Genomic DNA, 16,446 nt, shown 5'->3' with positions numbered 1-16,446 from the left:
CCTGCTCTCTCTTCTCTTCTGTTTGCCCCTTTCTTAGCCTCGTTTGTCCATGTCTCTGGACTACATTAGAAAACCAGACAGTGTGACCCACAACTTGTATGCATGCATGCATGTGTATGTGTGTGTGTGTGTGTGTGTGTGTGTGTGTGTGAGAGTGTGTGTAGGTGTACCTTTGTATCTCCAGCACAAGACCCCCACGAGACCCAGCAGCAGGAGGAGGACAGCTCCCACAGCAATAGTCATGAGGATATATAATAGACCACGTGCAGGGTTTTGGAGATCTGAAGGCAAATGTTATACAAATGTTATGTGTATTTGTGTGCATGTTAGTGTTTGTGTTTTTACACAGCATGCATTTTAATTGCTTTTTAAGATATTAGGAGACCATGTTGATATGCAGTAAATGCATGTTACCGTCAGTCAGAGTCTTTGCACTGTCAGTAGTGGAAGCGTCAGCTGGAGCCTTTGCACTTGTTTTGCCATCAAATCTTGATGTAAATTCTGTTGTTGAGATTCCTGGAGAGGGAGATGTGTTTGTTAGCATAAGATTGTGTACTGCTTTAGTACTACTTGTCGTTGCAAGTTTGGCTACAGTACTGACCCATTATAAATGTGTATAGGAACATTCAGGGTGGTTTATATTCGTGACACTAGTAGACATGTGATTGCACCTGACTGGGGGGGCAGGTGAACAAGCTCATCAGCGCATGTTTAAAAGTTTATTTAAAAACGAATTTTTATAATGAAGTGTTGACTTTCCAAGTAATGATGTTATATTAGAGTTAGCACTAATGAAATGGAATTATCCCTCTTGAGCATTGTGATACGGCCACAAAACAAATGAAATTATGTCAAAATAAAATCCCCAATGAAGTATTAAAAGTATTTAAAATATATATTTTAAATTTGTTTTATATGTTGATCAAAAAGCTGTCAATTTAGGTATATAGCCTGTAATTAGACGTCTGTGGTTGGGAAATACAGTTTATTACTTTATTGACAGTGTCATAGTCAGGACACATGAAGAAAAATGCCATTTTCAGGTAAAATATGTCTTTGGACAATTGGGAAAACATCTAGTACTAGGTAAGGAGCCAAAAACAGATCACTTCTATCATTTTGGGTATAGCCTTTGTCAAACTAGTGTGACTGTACCAGTTTTATGCTGGTACTTTCTTAGGAGACATGATTTTGGACTCATGAAAATGTATAAAACATATGTATTTGGACAACTGGGAGCACATCTTGTATAAGGTGATAAGTCAAAAACAGTGGATTTCTGTCATTTTGTGAAGTATTGTGAAGTAAAACATTTTACATCAAAATTGTATGTCCTGACTATGACAGTATCAAAGTGCCAGTGCAAAACAGTATTTCCCCAACCACAGTAGTTTGAGGTTTCAGTTCACACAGTTCCTACTTACTGTTTGTGGATGGTCATAGTTAGGACACATGACTATTTAATCAAAATGTCAATATGAGGTAAAATAGATAAAATAGTTATTTGGACAACTGAACACATCTAGTACTAAACAATGAATCAAAAACACGACATTTCTCTCACTTTGGGAGTATAAGATGTAGTGTGGCTGGGAAACAATTTTACACTGGCAGTTTATTGATACTGTCATGGTCCAACTATACACTTTAGAAATAACATGAAGGACAAAATGAAGGTCAGTGACATTATGGATTGTTTCCAGAAGATTAAGTCATAATTTAAATCCCAGTCAAGTATTTTTAAAGTACAAGACCACTTTAACCACAAATACACCCCTATAAAAATGGATGAAATGTATATTTACCCTGGACTTGTTTTAGCTGTCCTTTTGCAAACAAACACCTACCAAGCCACATCAGTGAGAAAACACCACTCCAGTGATCTGTAGCATTCATCCTATCTCCAGTATAATAGCCTTTGATAGTCTAAGAGTGCTCTATAGGTGTAACAGGTGCTACAGGTATAATGTAACACTAGTTTACTAAAGTTCAGTTTATTTGTGAGATTATCAATGCACTAAGAATACGGAGTGAGTCTGATGTATAGTTCTTCATATTCATTATGTATACAATCGTAATCTCCCTCATCTTCCTCAGTCAGGTGTGATATGAGTGGAGACAGATTTCCTGGAGAGTGAACAATACCCAGCTGAACTCTGTTTATGTACTGTTCACTCTCACTGGAGATCACTTCCCATGTTTTACTGTTTGGGCTGTATTTCTTCCAGGTGAAATGTGCAGGTTTGGCGTGTAGGTCTGTGCAGCTCTAGGGTAGCAGTACTGAGTCTCCTGTGTGTGCAGTGATGTGTTTTGTCTCCCTGTTGTTTTTTAATTGCTCAATTTAATACTGATTTAATACTCAACCTGTAGAAACACACCCTACTGTCATACTCCACCACATTTGCTTGTTAAATTAATAAATATTTACTCTAATATTATATGATTTTTAGCATTGTTCTAATGATATTCACTATCCTTATAACAATGATAGTTATAAGGTGTAACTGAGCAAATTGGTTGCTCCATTTAGGTAATAATTTGAGCTTTGTTTGATATTAAGTACCAATTTAACATTTTTTTAATATTTGATCAGAATCTACATTTCAAATTTACTAACATGTTTGTTAAGAGTGGTCTTCATAAGTCCTTCATAACAGCTAACACAAACCTAAATACACTTTTATAAAGACTGATTCTGACAGACAGCTGTCATACAGTCTTCTCTTCATAACACAATACTATCAGTTGATTAGTTGACATAACACTTCATTCAAGGGCTATAGGTTGTTTTTGTTTTGTTTTGTTTTGTTTTTTTACCTAAGTTTTAAATATGTTTCCAGTTAAAATAACATAACGGGACCCCCCAGCAGACAGAGTCGGCTGAGAATGAGGATGGCCACTATAGCCACCCCAATACCCCCAGAGAAAAATCGGGTCTGATGACCAATACCGTTTGTTCATCTTATGTAGCCCAGTTCTGTGTTGTTCCCGTTTGTCTGTCTTTATGCTCACTGTTATGTTTTATTATTGTTGTTCTCCGTTAGTCTTCCCTTAATGTTGTATTCCCTTGTTGCTCATTTCTCGCCCTCACCCTGTTCTCATATTATTATTCTTCTGTTAGCCTGTTTGTTCTTCATTCTATAATGTGTTGTTAGTCTTTGTCGAATATTAAACTTATTATTTATTTATTCTATTCAATCAGTTTGGTTAGTTATGGCGTCGTCACTTCACACGAGTGTTCACTCTCCACCCCTCCCGCGTTACAATTAGTTGTTGCTTACCAAGTGAGGGGTGACATCTTAGAACAGGCCAGACGCTTGTGGACAGCCGAGTTTTATTTGTAGCGGAATAAGCAACAATTGTAAAGTGAAAGAGGCGAGAGTAATGGCCAGATATACACACACCAGGGAATTGCTCAGTACATGCTGATAGACCAGCGATAATACTTTGCAGGGAGTGAATGGAACCAGAGAGAATAAATAGCATAGCAAAGATGAGACACAGGTGGCACTAGTAAACTGGTGATGAGGATCTGGTGAGGTTGTGCCGGGGAAGACGGGAGTTGCAATCACGGATTGAGGGCGGTTGCGGGACATGAGGTTACTAGGAAAACTGAGCAGATGTGAACACCTCAAACCACGTAGTACCTTCCTGTTCTTGACACTGGCTGGAGAGGCTGAAATGAAAACTCCTATATGACTCTGTTATAAATGAACGCTTTGACAATGATTGTCATGACACTCAATTGAAAGTGTTCTGGCCTGATCTATAAATAAGGTGTTTTATTTTGTTACTAATAAAATGTAGGTTGATCTCTAATGCCACACCATTCTACCAGTCACAGAAAGATCAGACAATATATGTATAAATCTGTGATAGAGCATCAGTGTGGAAGCATTAGAATTCTTTATATCAAGCCAAGTGCCACATATAACACATGCTACTGATCACATTCTTGAACTACCAAATTGCCACTCTTGGGCCCCTGAACAAGGCCCTTAACCCTAAATTGCTCAAGTTATACTCAGTCATAATTATAAGTCGCATTGGATAAAATCAATTTGTTATTTTAGCATTCTGTTTCTAATGTTTGATCATTCATGATCACATATGTAATTTTTACATTAGGCTACTTATGTTTATCACAGTAAAGGATCCAATACTGCCTCTTGCATTGTGATTTTAACACTGCCAGAATGCAATGTAGACAGAATAGGTGGGTTACATAAAGGATCCAATCTCTGTACCGCACATTTAGTAGGTTAAACCCAAAGTTAGGCTAAGAGAATGGTGAAGCCCTGAGAAAGCAGGATATATTATAACTAAGGAAGGTTCCTTAGTTATAATATATCCTGCTTTCTCAGTCACACATTTTCTCATAACACATGTTAGATTTCTCATAACACATGCTAAATTGTAATTACAGGCATAATTTGGAATCAGATCATTTCTTGTAAGTTTTATGTGCATTACACCTTTGCCTGCACGTCTGCCATTGGTTGTAGGTAAGTGGGACAGGGGTAAATAATTACAGTAACAGAAACTTGTAATGTCAAACTGACATCAACATGGACTAAATCAACTTTTATGACTGTTTGTTTTACGCCTATTTGCAACTTATCATAGCAAAGCATTACCTCTTATTTTAGATGTTTTAAATCTAAAATCTAAAATAAGAACACATTAGTGATTTTGATCCAGCTGATCCACCTACATTAATGATCTGCATACTGCAGTTTTCAGAACGATAATTTAAAGCGGAGGAAGACAAATTGTGATGGAACATTTGATACTAAGACATCGAAGCTCACATCACACAGTGTACTGAAGCTTGTATCAGTTACTATTACCACTAATATTTCCAATAAACGTACTAATAACACGTGACTAATGATGTTTGAAGCTTCAAAGGTCACCGAACCACAGGATGAGGGTGAGACTGTTTCACAAGTTTGGCACTGTCCTATAATGTATCTTTTTACTAAAAAATTGGAAATGTGCTAATTATAGAAGTGAAAAGTGAGAGTAAATGTTTCATAACGCCAACCTGTTGTCTCCCAGTATAGTTTTGTATCAAGTTTTCACATAAAAAGGGAAACAATGATTTTAAACAAATTATTGCAGAATTGAATTACTAAACATCATTACTGATCATCCATTTTTTTTAATGACATATGAAGGCGGTGGAGTGTTGTATTGTTTATAATGCTGTGCAGTTTTGAATCTAAAGCAGCTATAATTTCTGAGAACTACCAGGTGTCACTGTTTTGTCACCAGCTTTCAATGCTCCCAAGCTTCGAATCCTTCAGCAGTACAATAAGGAAGAGCTTCAAATGCTTCACAGGACTTCGTCTGCACATCATTACCAAAAAGGAAGTTAAACAGTAAACACTAGAATCACGAGCAGGCTAATAACGTTACCAAACAACAATAAACTCACGGGAGGACGAGAGAAAGCACATTCAAAGACCCACAACCAAGACGCTAAAACAAGGGATATTTATACAAAGATTAACGAATGCAAACTAGACAAAGATGAAAACAGTGACAGGAAAACCAAACGAGGGGTCGGAACAGAAAAAACAAAACAAAGAAGCATGTGTGTTAAAAACCTGAGAAATTCTTACTTGAACTGCCCAAGATATTTGTTACAATTAAAGGAGTATTTGACCATCACTGAACTAAATGTTACTGGTAATGTGCACAGATGACAGCACAACAACAAATATGACAGTAGAAAGTCTACAAGTAACTCAGACAACCAATCTTTGCTAGTGTGGATACATAAGAAAACCTTAAAGCTGGATTTATCATTTGCAGTTGGATTTGGATCAAAAACAGTGTTTTACCTTTAACGGTGAGTCTGATGTCTTTATATTTCTGGTTTGTAAGATAACGGCTGTAGTCTCCCTCATCCTCTTCAGTCAGGTGTGATATGAGTAGAGAGAGATTTCCTGGAGAGTGAACAGTACCCAGCTGAACTCTGTTTCTGTACTGTTCACTCTCAATGGAGATCACATCCCATGTGTCTCTGCTTGTGTTGCGTTTCTTCCAGGTGAAACTCTCAGGTTTGGCGTGTGGTTCAGTACAGAAGCAGGGCAGCAGTACTGAGTCTCCTGTGTATGCAGTGATGTCGTCTGTCTTCTGATTCTCTGCCAAACTGCAGCCTGCAGAAACACACGAGATAAAAGCCTTCACTATTAAACATAGCTGCACATGTACATGTAAAATGGTTATTATTACACATGACATACTCCGTTATTATTATTATATATGACATACTTAATTATTATTATATATCACATACTCCATTATTATTATATATCACATACTTAACTATTATATATATGACATACTTAATTTCTCCAGGTCCAGTCACCTGATGGTACTGATGGTACCAGCCAACTGATGATGGTACTGGAAATCACCAAGAGATTTCCCAATAGATGTTGGTATGATGGATACATGACCATCAAGTTATAAGATGTAAATGTCTGATTATATATTGTCTCTCTCCCTCCCTCCTTCTCTCTCTCCCCCTCTGCCCACCCTCGCTCCCTCCCTCCCTCCCTCCTTCTCTCTCCATCCCTCATTCTCTCTCTATTTCTTCCTTTCTCTCTCTCTCCTTCCCTCCTCTCTCTCTCCCTCTTTCTTTTTCTCCCCCTCTCTCTAGAGCAAATGACAACAGTAGTAACTAAATAAGGAAACTAAACAAGTCGTGTGTAATATGGGTATATAACTGACTAGAACCTAAACAGGACAGAAGACAAGAGTCATTAACTACAGGCATGAAATACAAATACAAACAGAAGATGTAACTAGAAACAGAAAGAAGTAGAACTGCAGATCCTGCCGCTGGATAGATTTTTTGTTTTATGTAGTACAGTAGTTATTGATACAGACCAGTCGCTATATGCAGTACGGCCCACCGAGTGCAGTTGAAGTGATTTTTTGTTTTGTAACAGAGCCCCCATGATGGCACACACCTGCCCCTGGTTTAATGTTGTGTGTGTCTGTGTGTATTTAAACCCCTGTTGGTGTGTGCATTAGTGTTGGTCATTGTTTGTGTTGCTAGTCCTACGTGTATTCATGTTAAACGTATATGTTCATGTTGCTGTCATGTTCCTGCCAGTGTTACGTGTATTCGTATTATCCGTTTATGTTGTGCAAGTGCCGTCGTCGTAAGCGTTAAGTATCAATAAATGTCTGTCAAAGTCGAGGGAGTCTGTGCGTCCTGCTCCGCGCCCTGCGGCACTCCAGCTGTTACAGCAATCAAGTGGCACATACAACAAATGCTACAGATTCTTGAAGAGCTGATGTTTGTTCAGTTTTCCACCTGATCTCACTGAGTTTGTCTGTGTGTCTAGTGAGGGGTCTGGTGTTGTCTGTACAGGCAAAGGTCTGAGTAACAGAAATGATCCAGTTAGATTCCCATTCTAATTACATTCCCATCATGTATGAAGACTTAAGCGTCGGTCACATCTAACTGCCACCTCGCTCATGTTTTCACATGGGTGGAGCAAAATGAGGGGATTATGGGCGGTCTTGGTATCGTGTAATTTTGGGGAACGTAGTCCTTCAGAAAACAGCTAACACTACTTGTGACATTGTTTTAATAATTAGTATAAGAATAGCAGCTGCTTTTCTTTCAGAAGTAAGCAAGTAAAGCTCTTATTTATACTGCAGATTTAGTGTCTGATGCTGCCTTTAAACTGAACCTAAATAAGATGCCTTAGCAGGCAGCATATGTCAGAGGGAGAACAGTGATCACACATTTATTCAACAGTCTTGGATCTGGAAGCATGTTGGTCAGTATTTCCATAGACATTCCAGAAAATTCTCATTTAAAGCCCAACCAGCTACAAAATTAAGATAAAAAAAGAGCAAAATTACAACTTTGTACATAAATGCTTCATGAACTACAAATTCCATAATGCCCTCATACAGGTAGCTGAGATATGTGTACACAGAGAGACTGAGCTACAACGTCATTTGTCATGGCATACTATGTCATTTCAATCAAGAAAATCATAACATATTTATATGTGTAGGCCAAACTCTCGACTATGAAGTCTTGTTCTTGTTTGCCCCAACTGCTGTGGTCATCTGTGGTCTCTTGCAGAGATATTGTTATTCATCAATTGTTATTCAGGACAGTAAATCACTCTTCTACCAGCTGTGGGTTCCTCTTGGATGTGGTATGACAGGGATGCTGTTCGTATGTGGTCAATCTTTGATTAGTCAGTGTTGGACAAACTCTGCTGTTGATCAATCAAGATAAGACTAAAGAAATTCTGAACCATATGGAGTTAATGCTGGAGCAGAGCTGAGAGTGGAGCTGGAGCAGAGTTGGTTGACTGATGACATACATTTGGAGAAATCTCTCCCTTGGGCTTGTGCTCTCTCTCCCTCTCTCTGTCGTGCTCTCAATCAGTCACATTCTCTTTCTGTCTCTCCTTCTCTCTCTCTTTTTTCTGCCTGGAAGCCCCAGCAGACATGCTCTCCTGTTCCTGGACACCCACTTCACCTTCTTTAATGTCCATGTTGTCTTTCTCTCAATCCATCTGGCATTTAGGTAACATTTAGAAAGTATTTTCTGTGCCACATTTCTGTAACTTATTTACAGAGTTTCATTATAATATCTATTTTATTCTAATTGGTTTCATTAAAAATATCTATTCTATTCTATTGTGTATCTACTTCTCTTCTATTATGCTAATTAACCCTTTGCTACATTGAACTCATGAAGCTCGGCTCTCCGTGTAGTATTTGTAATGAGACTGATTGAGTCCAGACACTCGCAGATGATGTTAATCACTTGATAATTTATTAAGAGAGAGGAAATCCAAAGGTGTAGTCAAAATTCTCTGCACTGATGGATTGAGGCTGAGTGAAGAGCCAGCTATATTTTTCTATATATGTAGAGTGCTGACACCAGTTTCCTGTAAAGTATCCAATCTCTGCACTGTAAGTCTAGTAGATCAAACCCTATGTTAGGCTGACAGAACCGCTGACAAAGCAGGATGTATTAAGACTGAGGAATTTTAGAAAGGTGGTTATGCATATTCTCATAACACATGCTAGACAATGCAGTAGAGCATTCTCTTCAAAATAAAAATTGTAATTACATGAATAATTTGGAATCAGATACATTTTGTAGTTTTATGTGCATTAAACCTTTCCCTGCACCTCTGCCTTTGGTTGTAGGTAAGTGGGACAGGGGTAAATAATTACAGTAACAAGCTCCAAATATGTCACTTGTAATGTCAAGCTGAAATTAACATTGACTAAATCAACTTTTATGACTGTTTGTTTACGCCCATTTGCAACTTGTCATAGCAAAGCCTTGCCTCTTATTTTAGATGTTTTAAATAAAAAATCTAAAATAAGAACACACTAGTGATTTTGATCCAGCTGGTCCACCTACATTAATGATCTGCACACTGTGCAGTTTTCAGAACGATAATGTAACGCAGAGGCAGACAGGACTTTACGCACATGTGTAAACGAAAGTTCTTCATTTGCAAAACAGGTGGACACAACGGCAAAATTAACAAAATGATGCAAACTAAACACTGACTAAATGGAACACCAAAAAGGGAGAAAAATGATACAGGAACTGTGCAGAAACAATAAAATTGTGATGTAACATTTGATACTAAGGCATCAAAGCTTGTATCACAGTGTACTGAAGCTTGTATCAGTTACTATTACCACTAAAGCTAATATTCCCATTAATATTACCACTAAAGTTACTAACAACACGTGACTAATGATGGTCGAAGCTTCAGATGTCAATGAAGCACAGGATGAGGGTGAGACTGTTTCATAAGTTTGCCACTGTCCTATAACGTGGAAGCTATATCTTTTTACTAAAAAAAAATGGAAATGTACTAATTATAGAAGTCAAAAGTGAGAGTAAACGTTTCATAATGCCAACCTGTTGTTTTTACATAAAAAGGAAACAATGATTTTACACAAATTATTTCAGAATTTAATTACTAATTACTAAACATCATTACTGATCATCCATTTTTTTTAATGACATGAAGGCGGTGCAGTGTTGTATTGTTTATAGTGCTGCGCCATTTTGAATCTATGGCTGCTATAATTTCTGAAAAGCACCAGGTGTCGCTGTTTTGTCACCAGCATTCAATGCTCCAAAGCTTCGAGTCCTTTAGCAGTACAATAAGGAAGAACCTCAAACGCTTCACAGGACTTCGTCTGCACATCATTACCAAGAAGGAAGTTAAACAGTAAACACTAGAATAACGAGCAGGCTAATAACGTTACCAAACAACAATAAACTCATGGGAGGACGAGACCGCGCACGCTCAAAGACCCACAGCCAAGATGATAAAACCAGTGATATTTATACAAAGATTAACGAATGCAAACTAGACAAAGATGAAAACAGTGACAGGAAAACCAAACGAGGGGTCGGAACAGAAAAACCAAAACAAAGAAGCATGTGTGTTAAAAACCTGAGAAATTCTTACTTGAACTGCCCAAGATATTTGTTACAATTAAAGGAGTATTTGACCATCACTGAACTAAACGTTACTGGTAATGTGCACAGATGACAGCACAACAACAAATATGACAGCAGAAAGTCTACAAGTAACTCAGACAACCAAGACTTTGCTAGTGTGGATACATAAGAAAACCTTAAAGCTGGATTTATCATTTGCAGTTGGATTTGGATCAAATACCGTGTTTTACCTTTAATGGTGAGTCTGATGTCTTTATAGTACTGGTTAAGATAACACCTGTAGACTCCCTCATCCTCTTCAGTCAGGTGTGATATGAGGAGAGAGAGATTTCCTGGAGAGTGAGCAGTACCCATCTGAACTCTGTTGCTGTACTGTTCACTCTCACTGGTGATCACGTCCCATGTTTGTCTTCTTGTGTTGTATTTCTGCCAGATGAAACTCTCAGGTTTGGCGTGTGGGTCAGTATAGGAGCAGGGCAGCAGTACTGAGTCTCCTGTGTATGCAGTGATGTCGTCTGTCCTCAGATTCCCTACCAACATGCAACCTGCAGAAACACACGAGATAAAGGCCTTCACTATTAAACATGGCTGCACATGTACATGTAAAATGGTTATTATTACATATGACATAATTAATTATTATTATATATGACATACTCCATTATTATTATATATGACATACTTAATTATTATATATGACATACTTAATTGCTCCAGGTCCAGTCACCTGATGGTACTGATGGTACCAGCCAACTGATGATGGTACTGGAAATCACTAAGAGATTTCCCAATAGATGTTGGTATGATGTATGCATGACCATCAAGATATAAGATGTAAATGTCTGATTATATTGATTATAGATTGTCTTTGCCTCCCTCTCACTCACTCACTCACTCACTCATTCTCCCTCTCCACTCCCTCCCTCCTTCCTTCTCTCCCTCTCCCTTCCCACTAAAGTTATTACCACTAACATTACCACTAAAGTTACTAATAACGTGACTAATCTTGTTTGAAGCTTCAAATATCACAGATACACAGGATGACGTTGAGACTGTTTCATAAGTTTGGCACTGTCCTATAACTTGGAAGCTTTATCTTTTTACTAAAAAATTGGAAATGTGCAAATTATAGAAGCCAAAAGGGAGAATAAACATTTCATAATCTCAACCTGTTGTCTCCCAGTATAATTTTGTACTATGTTTTCACATAAAAAGGGAAACAATGATTTTAAACAAATTATTGCAGAATTGAATTACTAAACATCATTACTGATCATCATTTTTTTGATGATGGAGTGTTGTGTAGTTCATAGTGCTGCGCCGTTTTGAATCTATGGCTGCTATAATTTCTGAAAACCACCAGGTGTCGCTGTTTTGTCACCAGCTTTCAATACTCCAAAGCTTTGAATCCTTCAGCAGTACAATAAGGAAGAACCTCAAATGCTTCACAAGACTTCGTCTGCACATCATTACCAAAAAGGAAGTAAAAACACACCTGCATTCCACAAGACACTACACACAGCTACAGCAGTAACGCTGCTACACATCTTATACACTCTAGAAAACTACAGTGTACTGAACACTCTGAAAACTGCAGCCCAGACTACAGTCTGTCTGTGGGAATCACCACACAACTATGACCTGGAACTCTACAACTCTCTCAGTAGAACTCCACTGAAATTCACCACCCTCTAATATCCACAATAGAGGGGACGTGTGTTCAAGTGCAAAATAAATTATTCCTCTACTTCTTTCTCTCTCACATACAGACTAAATCTAACAGTGAAACTGTCTTTCTAGTGTCATCACTTCCTCCTGAGCTGCCCAGTGTTCAGTCCCCATCCTCAGTAAAGTGATCCTGCAGTAAGAAGTAGTGCTACACAGTGATCCCCCCCCCAGCACTGTTTGGTCACCTCATTTCACACCTGCACTTAGTGATCAGAGGACCAAACTGAATGTGTAGCTTAGCAAATATTAGACAGATCAGACAGGAAGAGCTCTAGACTATATGCTGATCAAAATAAACATTGATCATTTAATCAGGTAAATATGAGGATTGTCCGATAACATTCATATTATTCATAAAGTACAGGTGGAGTGCAGCAGTCTATGATCATGTTGTAGTTTTCATACTATTAAGAAAAAACTACTTAAGAGAAGCGAAATCCGCCCACTGACACAGAACCACTAAAGGAGTCACCAAAGTCAAGAGCACAAGTCAAGACCACTTTGGATGTAGACAGTGCAATGTCATCACAACCCAACAGTTATCACAGGAAGTAGAAACATTTTCTCACCTTTTCTCTGTTACTTTGTTCTTTTTGTTGTTAAAGCTGCCAAAAGCTGTTTAACAACAGTTTGATGATGGTGGATATCTATAAAGTAACTAACTGAGGCTGTAGGCTAGTGTGCACTGCACTGTAACAACAACAACAACAAAATAAAATTAAAACTGTAAAAAGACAAAACCCCCAGCATGGGCTGTCTAAGCCTCCTGGCCAGTTGATGAACAAATGATGAATGAATAACACAAACAGAAATAAACAAGTAAGCACATTTCACACATAGCATCCAGTGCAACCAGATTAGCAATACATATGTCAGGAGGAAGAGGTGCATGCTGGGATTTCTCACATCTGTAAACTGAATAATCAGAATAACTTAGGACTAAATAAGAAAAGTCTTTAAACTGGAGTCACTGGAGTGAATTTATGCTGCCAGAGTCAGTTAGTGACTGACTGATTAAACCATGAAGTTTAGAGCTGGATGACTGTCACTGATGAGGATTTGGAGACTGTTTGACAGTCTTCATGGTTGAGTGAAAGAAGTTAACATGTCGCTCACACACCACTCAGAGGAATAGCACAGCAGAATTTTAAGCTCATGAACCCAAAAAGGAAGCATATTGCTAAAGTGCACCAAATTTAGCAATACATATGTGAGGAGGAAGAGGTGCATGCTCTACTGTACTTTATGGTTTTATTTTTTTCTTATTTGTTCATTTTTTATTTGTAAATTTTTCTAAACCTCTAAGATAAGAGGAACAACATAGGATAACTTGAAGCCCAAACACCCAACAAGAAGAGAGAGAGAGTTTTTTGCAAGACACAAAAATGGGGACATGTGACACAATAATTGAAACCACTAACTCATGTAGCCCATCTCCTGACCTGTTATACTAAACCAAAATCACCTTCTCTGATTTACACTCATTTTATATTTCTAAAAGACATTTTTTTAATACGCTCAACACAATTCTCTATATTGGACATATCATTCAACAGAAATACGTGTGTTTCTTATGGAAAACCCTCAAATACAAATGATACATCCATTTATCAATTAACCAACCCCAGTACTCATTGACTAATTTCACTAATAACACTTAGAAATCAGAGCCTGAGCACTATAAAGAAGCCACAGACTCGATATCTTGGTTGGATATCAATGGAGGTCAGTATTGGAGAGCCAGAATGAGGAAGAGGATGAGGGCGAGGAAGAGCAACCATCACGGATGAGATCTGGGCCACTTTGGTTGACCATGTGGTTAAGTATGGGTAGTGTTTCAGAAAACCTGAGCAGGGGTCCAGCCTAATCTGAGTCACTACACTGTAGAAAGTGTCAGCAAGTACTATAGTCAGCGTCCCTGAGCAGCACGAGGGTAAACCATAATAAACAAGTAAAAAACTGTCTTCACAGTGGGAGACAGTTGTCTGGCTGAAACCCTCTGGGAAGTCCTGATAGCTGAGACCTCCTCATTGAAATGGATTTATTCAGCACCAGTCCAGCTCTTTAACCTGCAGGTAGTGAGCTCTGCCCTTCCTCTGGTCTCCATGGTAATATAGAGTAATACCATCTTGTTTGACTGCTAGCTCAGTAAGGGATATGATGGGCATGTCAAAATACATGAGATCAGAATCCTCTGTAGTCTCTCCCCCAAACCCACTCACACTCGGGAAAACACACAGAAGCACCAAACACATACACCACATGTAAAGGACTGCACCACATATACAATCAACTACAATGAGGTGTGACCTCTGTCACAGGCAGCTGGATACAGAAGTGGGTAGTGGACAAGAGCTGCATCATACACAGAATGAACAAGAGAGGAATAAATAACACAAACAGAAATAGACAAGTGAGCACATTTCACATACCACACCATAATAAAAAACAAATTGTTTTTATAAATGTACAGATTTATAGAGCAAAATGATCCTTGTAAGAGTCACATTACTCTTGTACTCTTCTTGTTTCTCAATTTTGTCAGTCTTACTAATGTCCCTACAATTCCTACCTTATGCTGGTCTTAAGTAACTAATTAGCAAGTAATTAGCACCGGTTCCTCTCTACCGGACCGAACCACAGCGCAGATTTCAGTGCCACTTAACGGGTCATGTCGGCGAAGAATCAAATTTACTTTATTCTCCCTTAACCCGGGTGGACAAGGCATGTTTGGAGTCCATATTTCGCTCCTTTAGAACAAAAAGCTGCTAACATTGCTAACAAACACTGGAAGCCAACAGCAACGATAGCTAATAGGATTTGTAAATAAGTCAGATATCGAGCTACATGTCCTCAAACCTCATCCAGGTCGCTTCCCGGTGACGTGTTTCTTCACTTGTCTAGTTCACAGTGAGTTATACGACACACCGACTAGTCTGGGAGACATTTATTAACACTTGGATGCGGTTTCACCGGCCTGAGAGAAGTCTGTAGGCATGTATTTACGAAGGCTATATTTGAGCTGCTGTTGACCTCCAGTGTTTGTTAGCAACGTTCCCATTTAACAGCTTTTGTTCAAAACTAAAGAGGTAAAATTTGGACTACAAATATTTCTTGGTCGATAGACAGAATCTGGGGTAAGTGGTGAGCTGCTGCTCTCTGCTGCTCCCAGATATAAATACCTTTGTGCAAATGAATGTATGAGGATGAGAACACCTGTAGGGAGAAGGTAACACTCACCATCAGCAGCATGCAGCACAAGGAGCAGATAAACACACACCTGCATTCTTACTGAGTTACACACACTACACACGGCTACAACAGGACTGCTGATACACACCGTACACACTCTTCAGTACAGTCTACTGAATGACTTCACAATAACACTTCTAGTGGAGAGGAAGTGTATTCAGATGAAACTCTGACAAACTAACCACAACACACACACACACACACACACCAAATATAGAGATGCGGTAGGTTTTGTAAGATGTCATGTGGTACGTCCTCTTTCTTCCTTATCATTCAGTGATCTATCAGATATTCTCACATTGTCAGTGAGGACGGTCTCATTCTTAGTTAAGTGGCTCCGTCCTTTGTCATAGAGACACGATGTAGAAGCTCAGGGGGTGAGACCCAACATAACCTCCTTCACTGCTGTTTGGTCATTTCATTTCACTACGACACCCAAAGTACTTCAAAGGCTTATTAATGAAAATAGTGTAACGCTTCTTACCTGGAGTGAGGAACAGGTGCTACGGGATAACCGCGATGCATGGAGTTAACATGAAGTGACACACACACTGCTGTGGGCAATCTGAAAGACTTTTATTTATTTTTTTTATCCTGGACCACTTCAAGCCAGGTCACACGGCTACCATTATTGTATTTATACGTAAAGGAAACAGTAAAAAGCACCGTACAGCATTACCAAAGAAAAAGGAGTGTTGAGAAGGCGAGCAGAAGGGTGACGGTTCTCCACTCAGACACAGACTCTCTCTCTCTCTCTCTCTCTCTCTCTCTCTCTCTCTCTGTTACTCAAGCTACATTACCATAAAGCTCTCTCTTAAAGGTGCAGTACAACTGTGTCTGTTACAACAGCATGTGGAATTACAGCAGCCACAGAACTGGCTACCTGAGACTTTAAAACATTTGAACAGATATTTAAAGGAGCATTTAATTTCAGAGCATTATTTTTATCCACAATGCAGTGCATGAAACATAAA

At 38.7% G+C, this 16,446-nt stretch overlaps 1 protein-coding gene across 3 annotated transcripts in view; it reads right to left on the bottom strand.

Moving 5' to 3' along the window:
- LOC145660153 (matrix remodeling-associated protein 8-like) overlaps positions 1-16,193 on the bottom strand; it is an 18,512-nt gene extending 2,319 nt beyond the window's left edge. For 2 of the 3 annotated variants that reach the window (XM_081724243.1, XM_081724248.1), the window contains exons 1-6: positions 15,461-15,543; positions 10,723-11,037; positions 5,850-6,167; positions 415-516; positions 171-281; positions 1-60 (exon numbers count right to left, since the gene is read on the bottom strand). The exon at positions 1-60 is cut by the window's left edge and continues 8 nt beyond it. In XM_081724243.1, coding sequence (XP_081580369.1) covers positions 1-60; positions 171-281; positions 415-516; positions 5,850-6,167; positions 10,723-11,037; positions 15,461-15,506 — 952 coding nt within the window. In that variant the 5' untranslated portion in view covers positions 15,507-15,543. Of the gene's footprint in view, positions 61-170; positions 282-414; positions 517-5,849; positions 6,168-10,722; positions 11,038-15,460; positions 15,544-15,956 lie in introns of those variants that run through there. The other variant, XM_081724256.1, reaches the window with a different exon arrangement.
- Between the last annotated feature and the right edge of the window lie 253 nt (positions 16,194-16,446).

Source organism: Electrophorus electricus, chromosome 2 (assembly GCF_041902795.1).
Source record: "Electrophorus electricus isolate QZ-2024a chromosome 2, ASM4190279v1, whole genome shotgun sequence".
NCBI lineage: Eukaryota > Metazoa > Chordata > Actinopteri > Gymnotiformes > Gymnotidae > Electrophorus > Electrophorus electricus.
The sequence above is the reverse complement of the archived record's forward strand: the minus strand, read 5'-3'. Positions and strand labels throughout refer to the sequence as shown.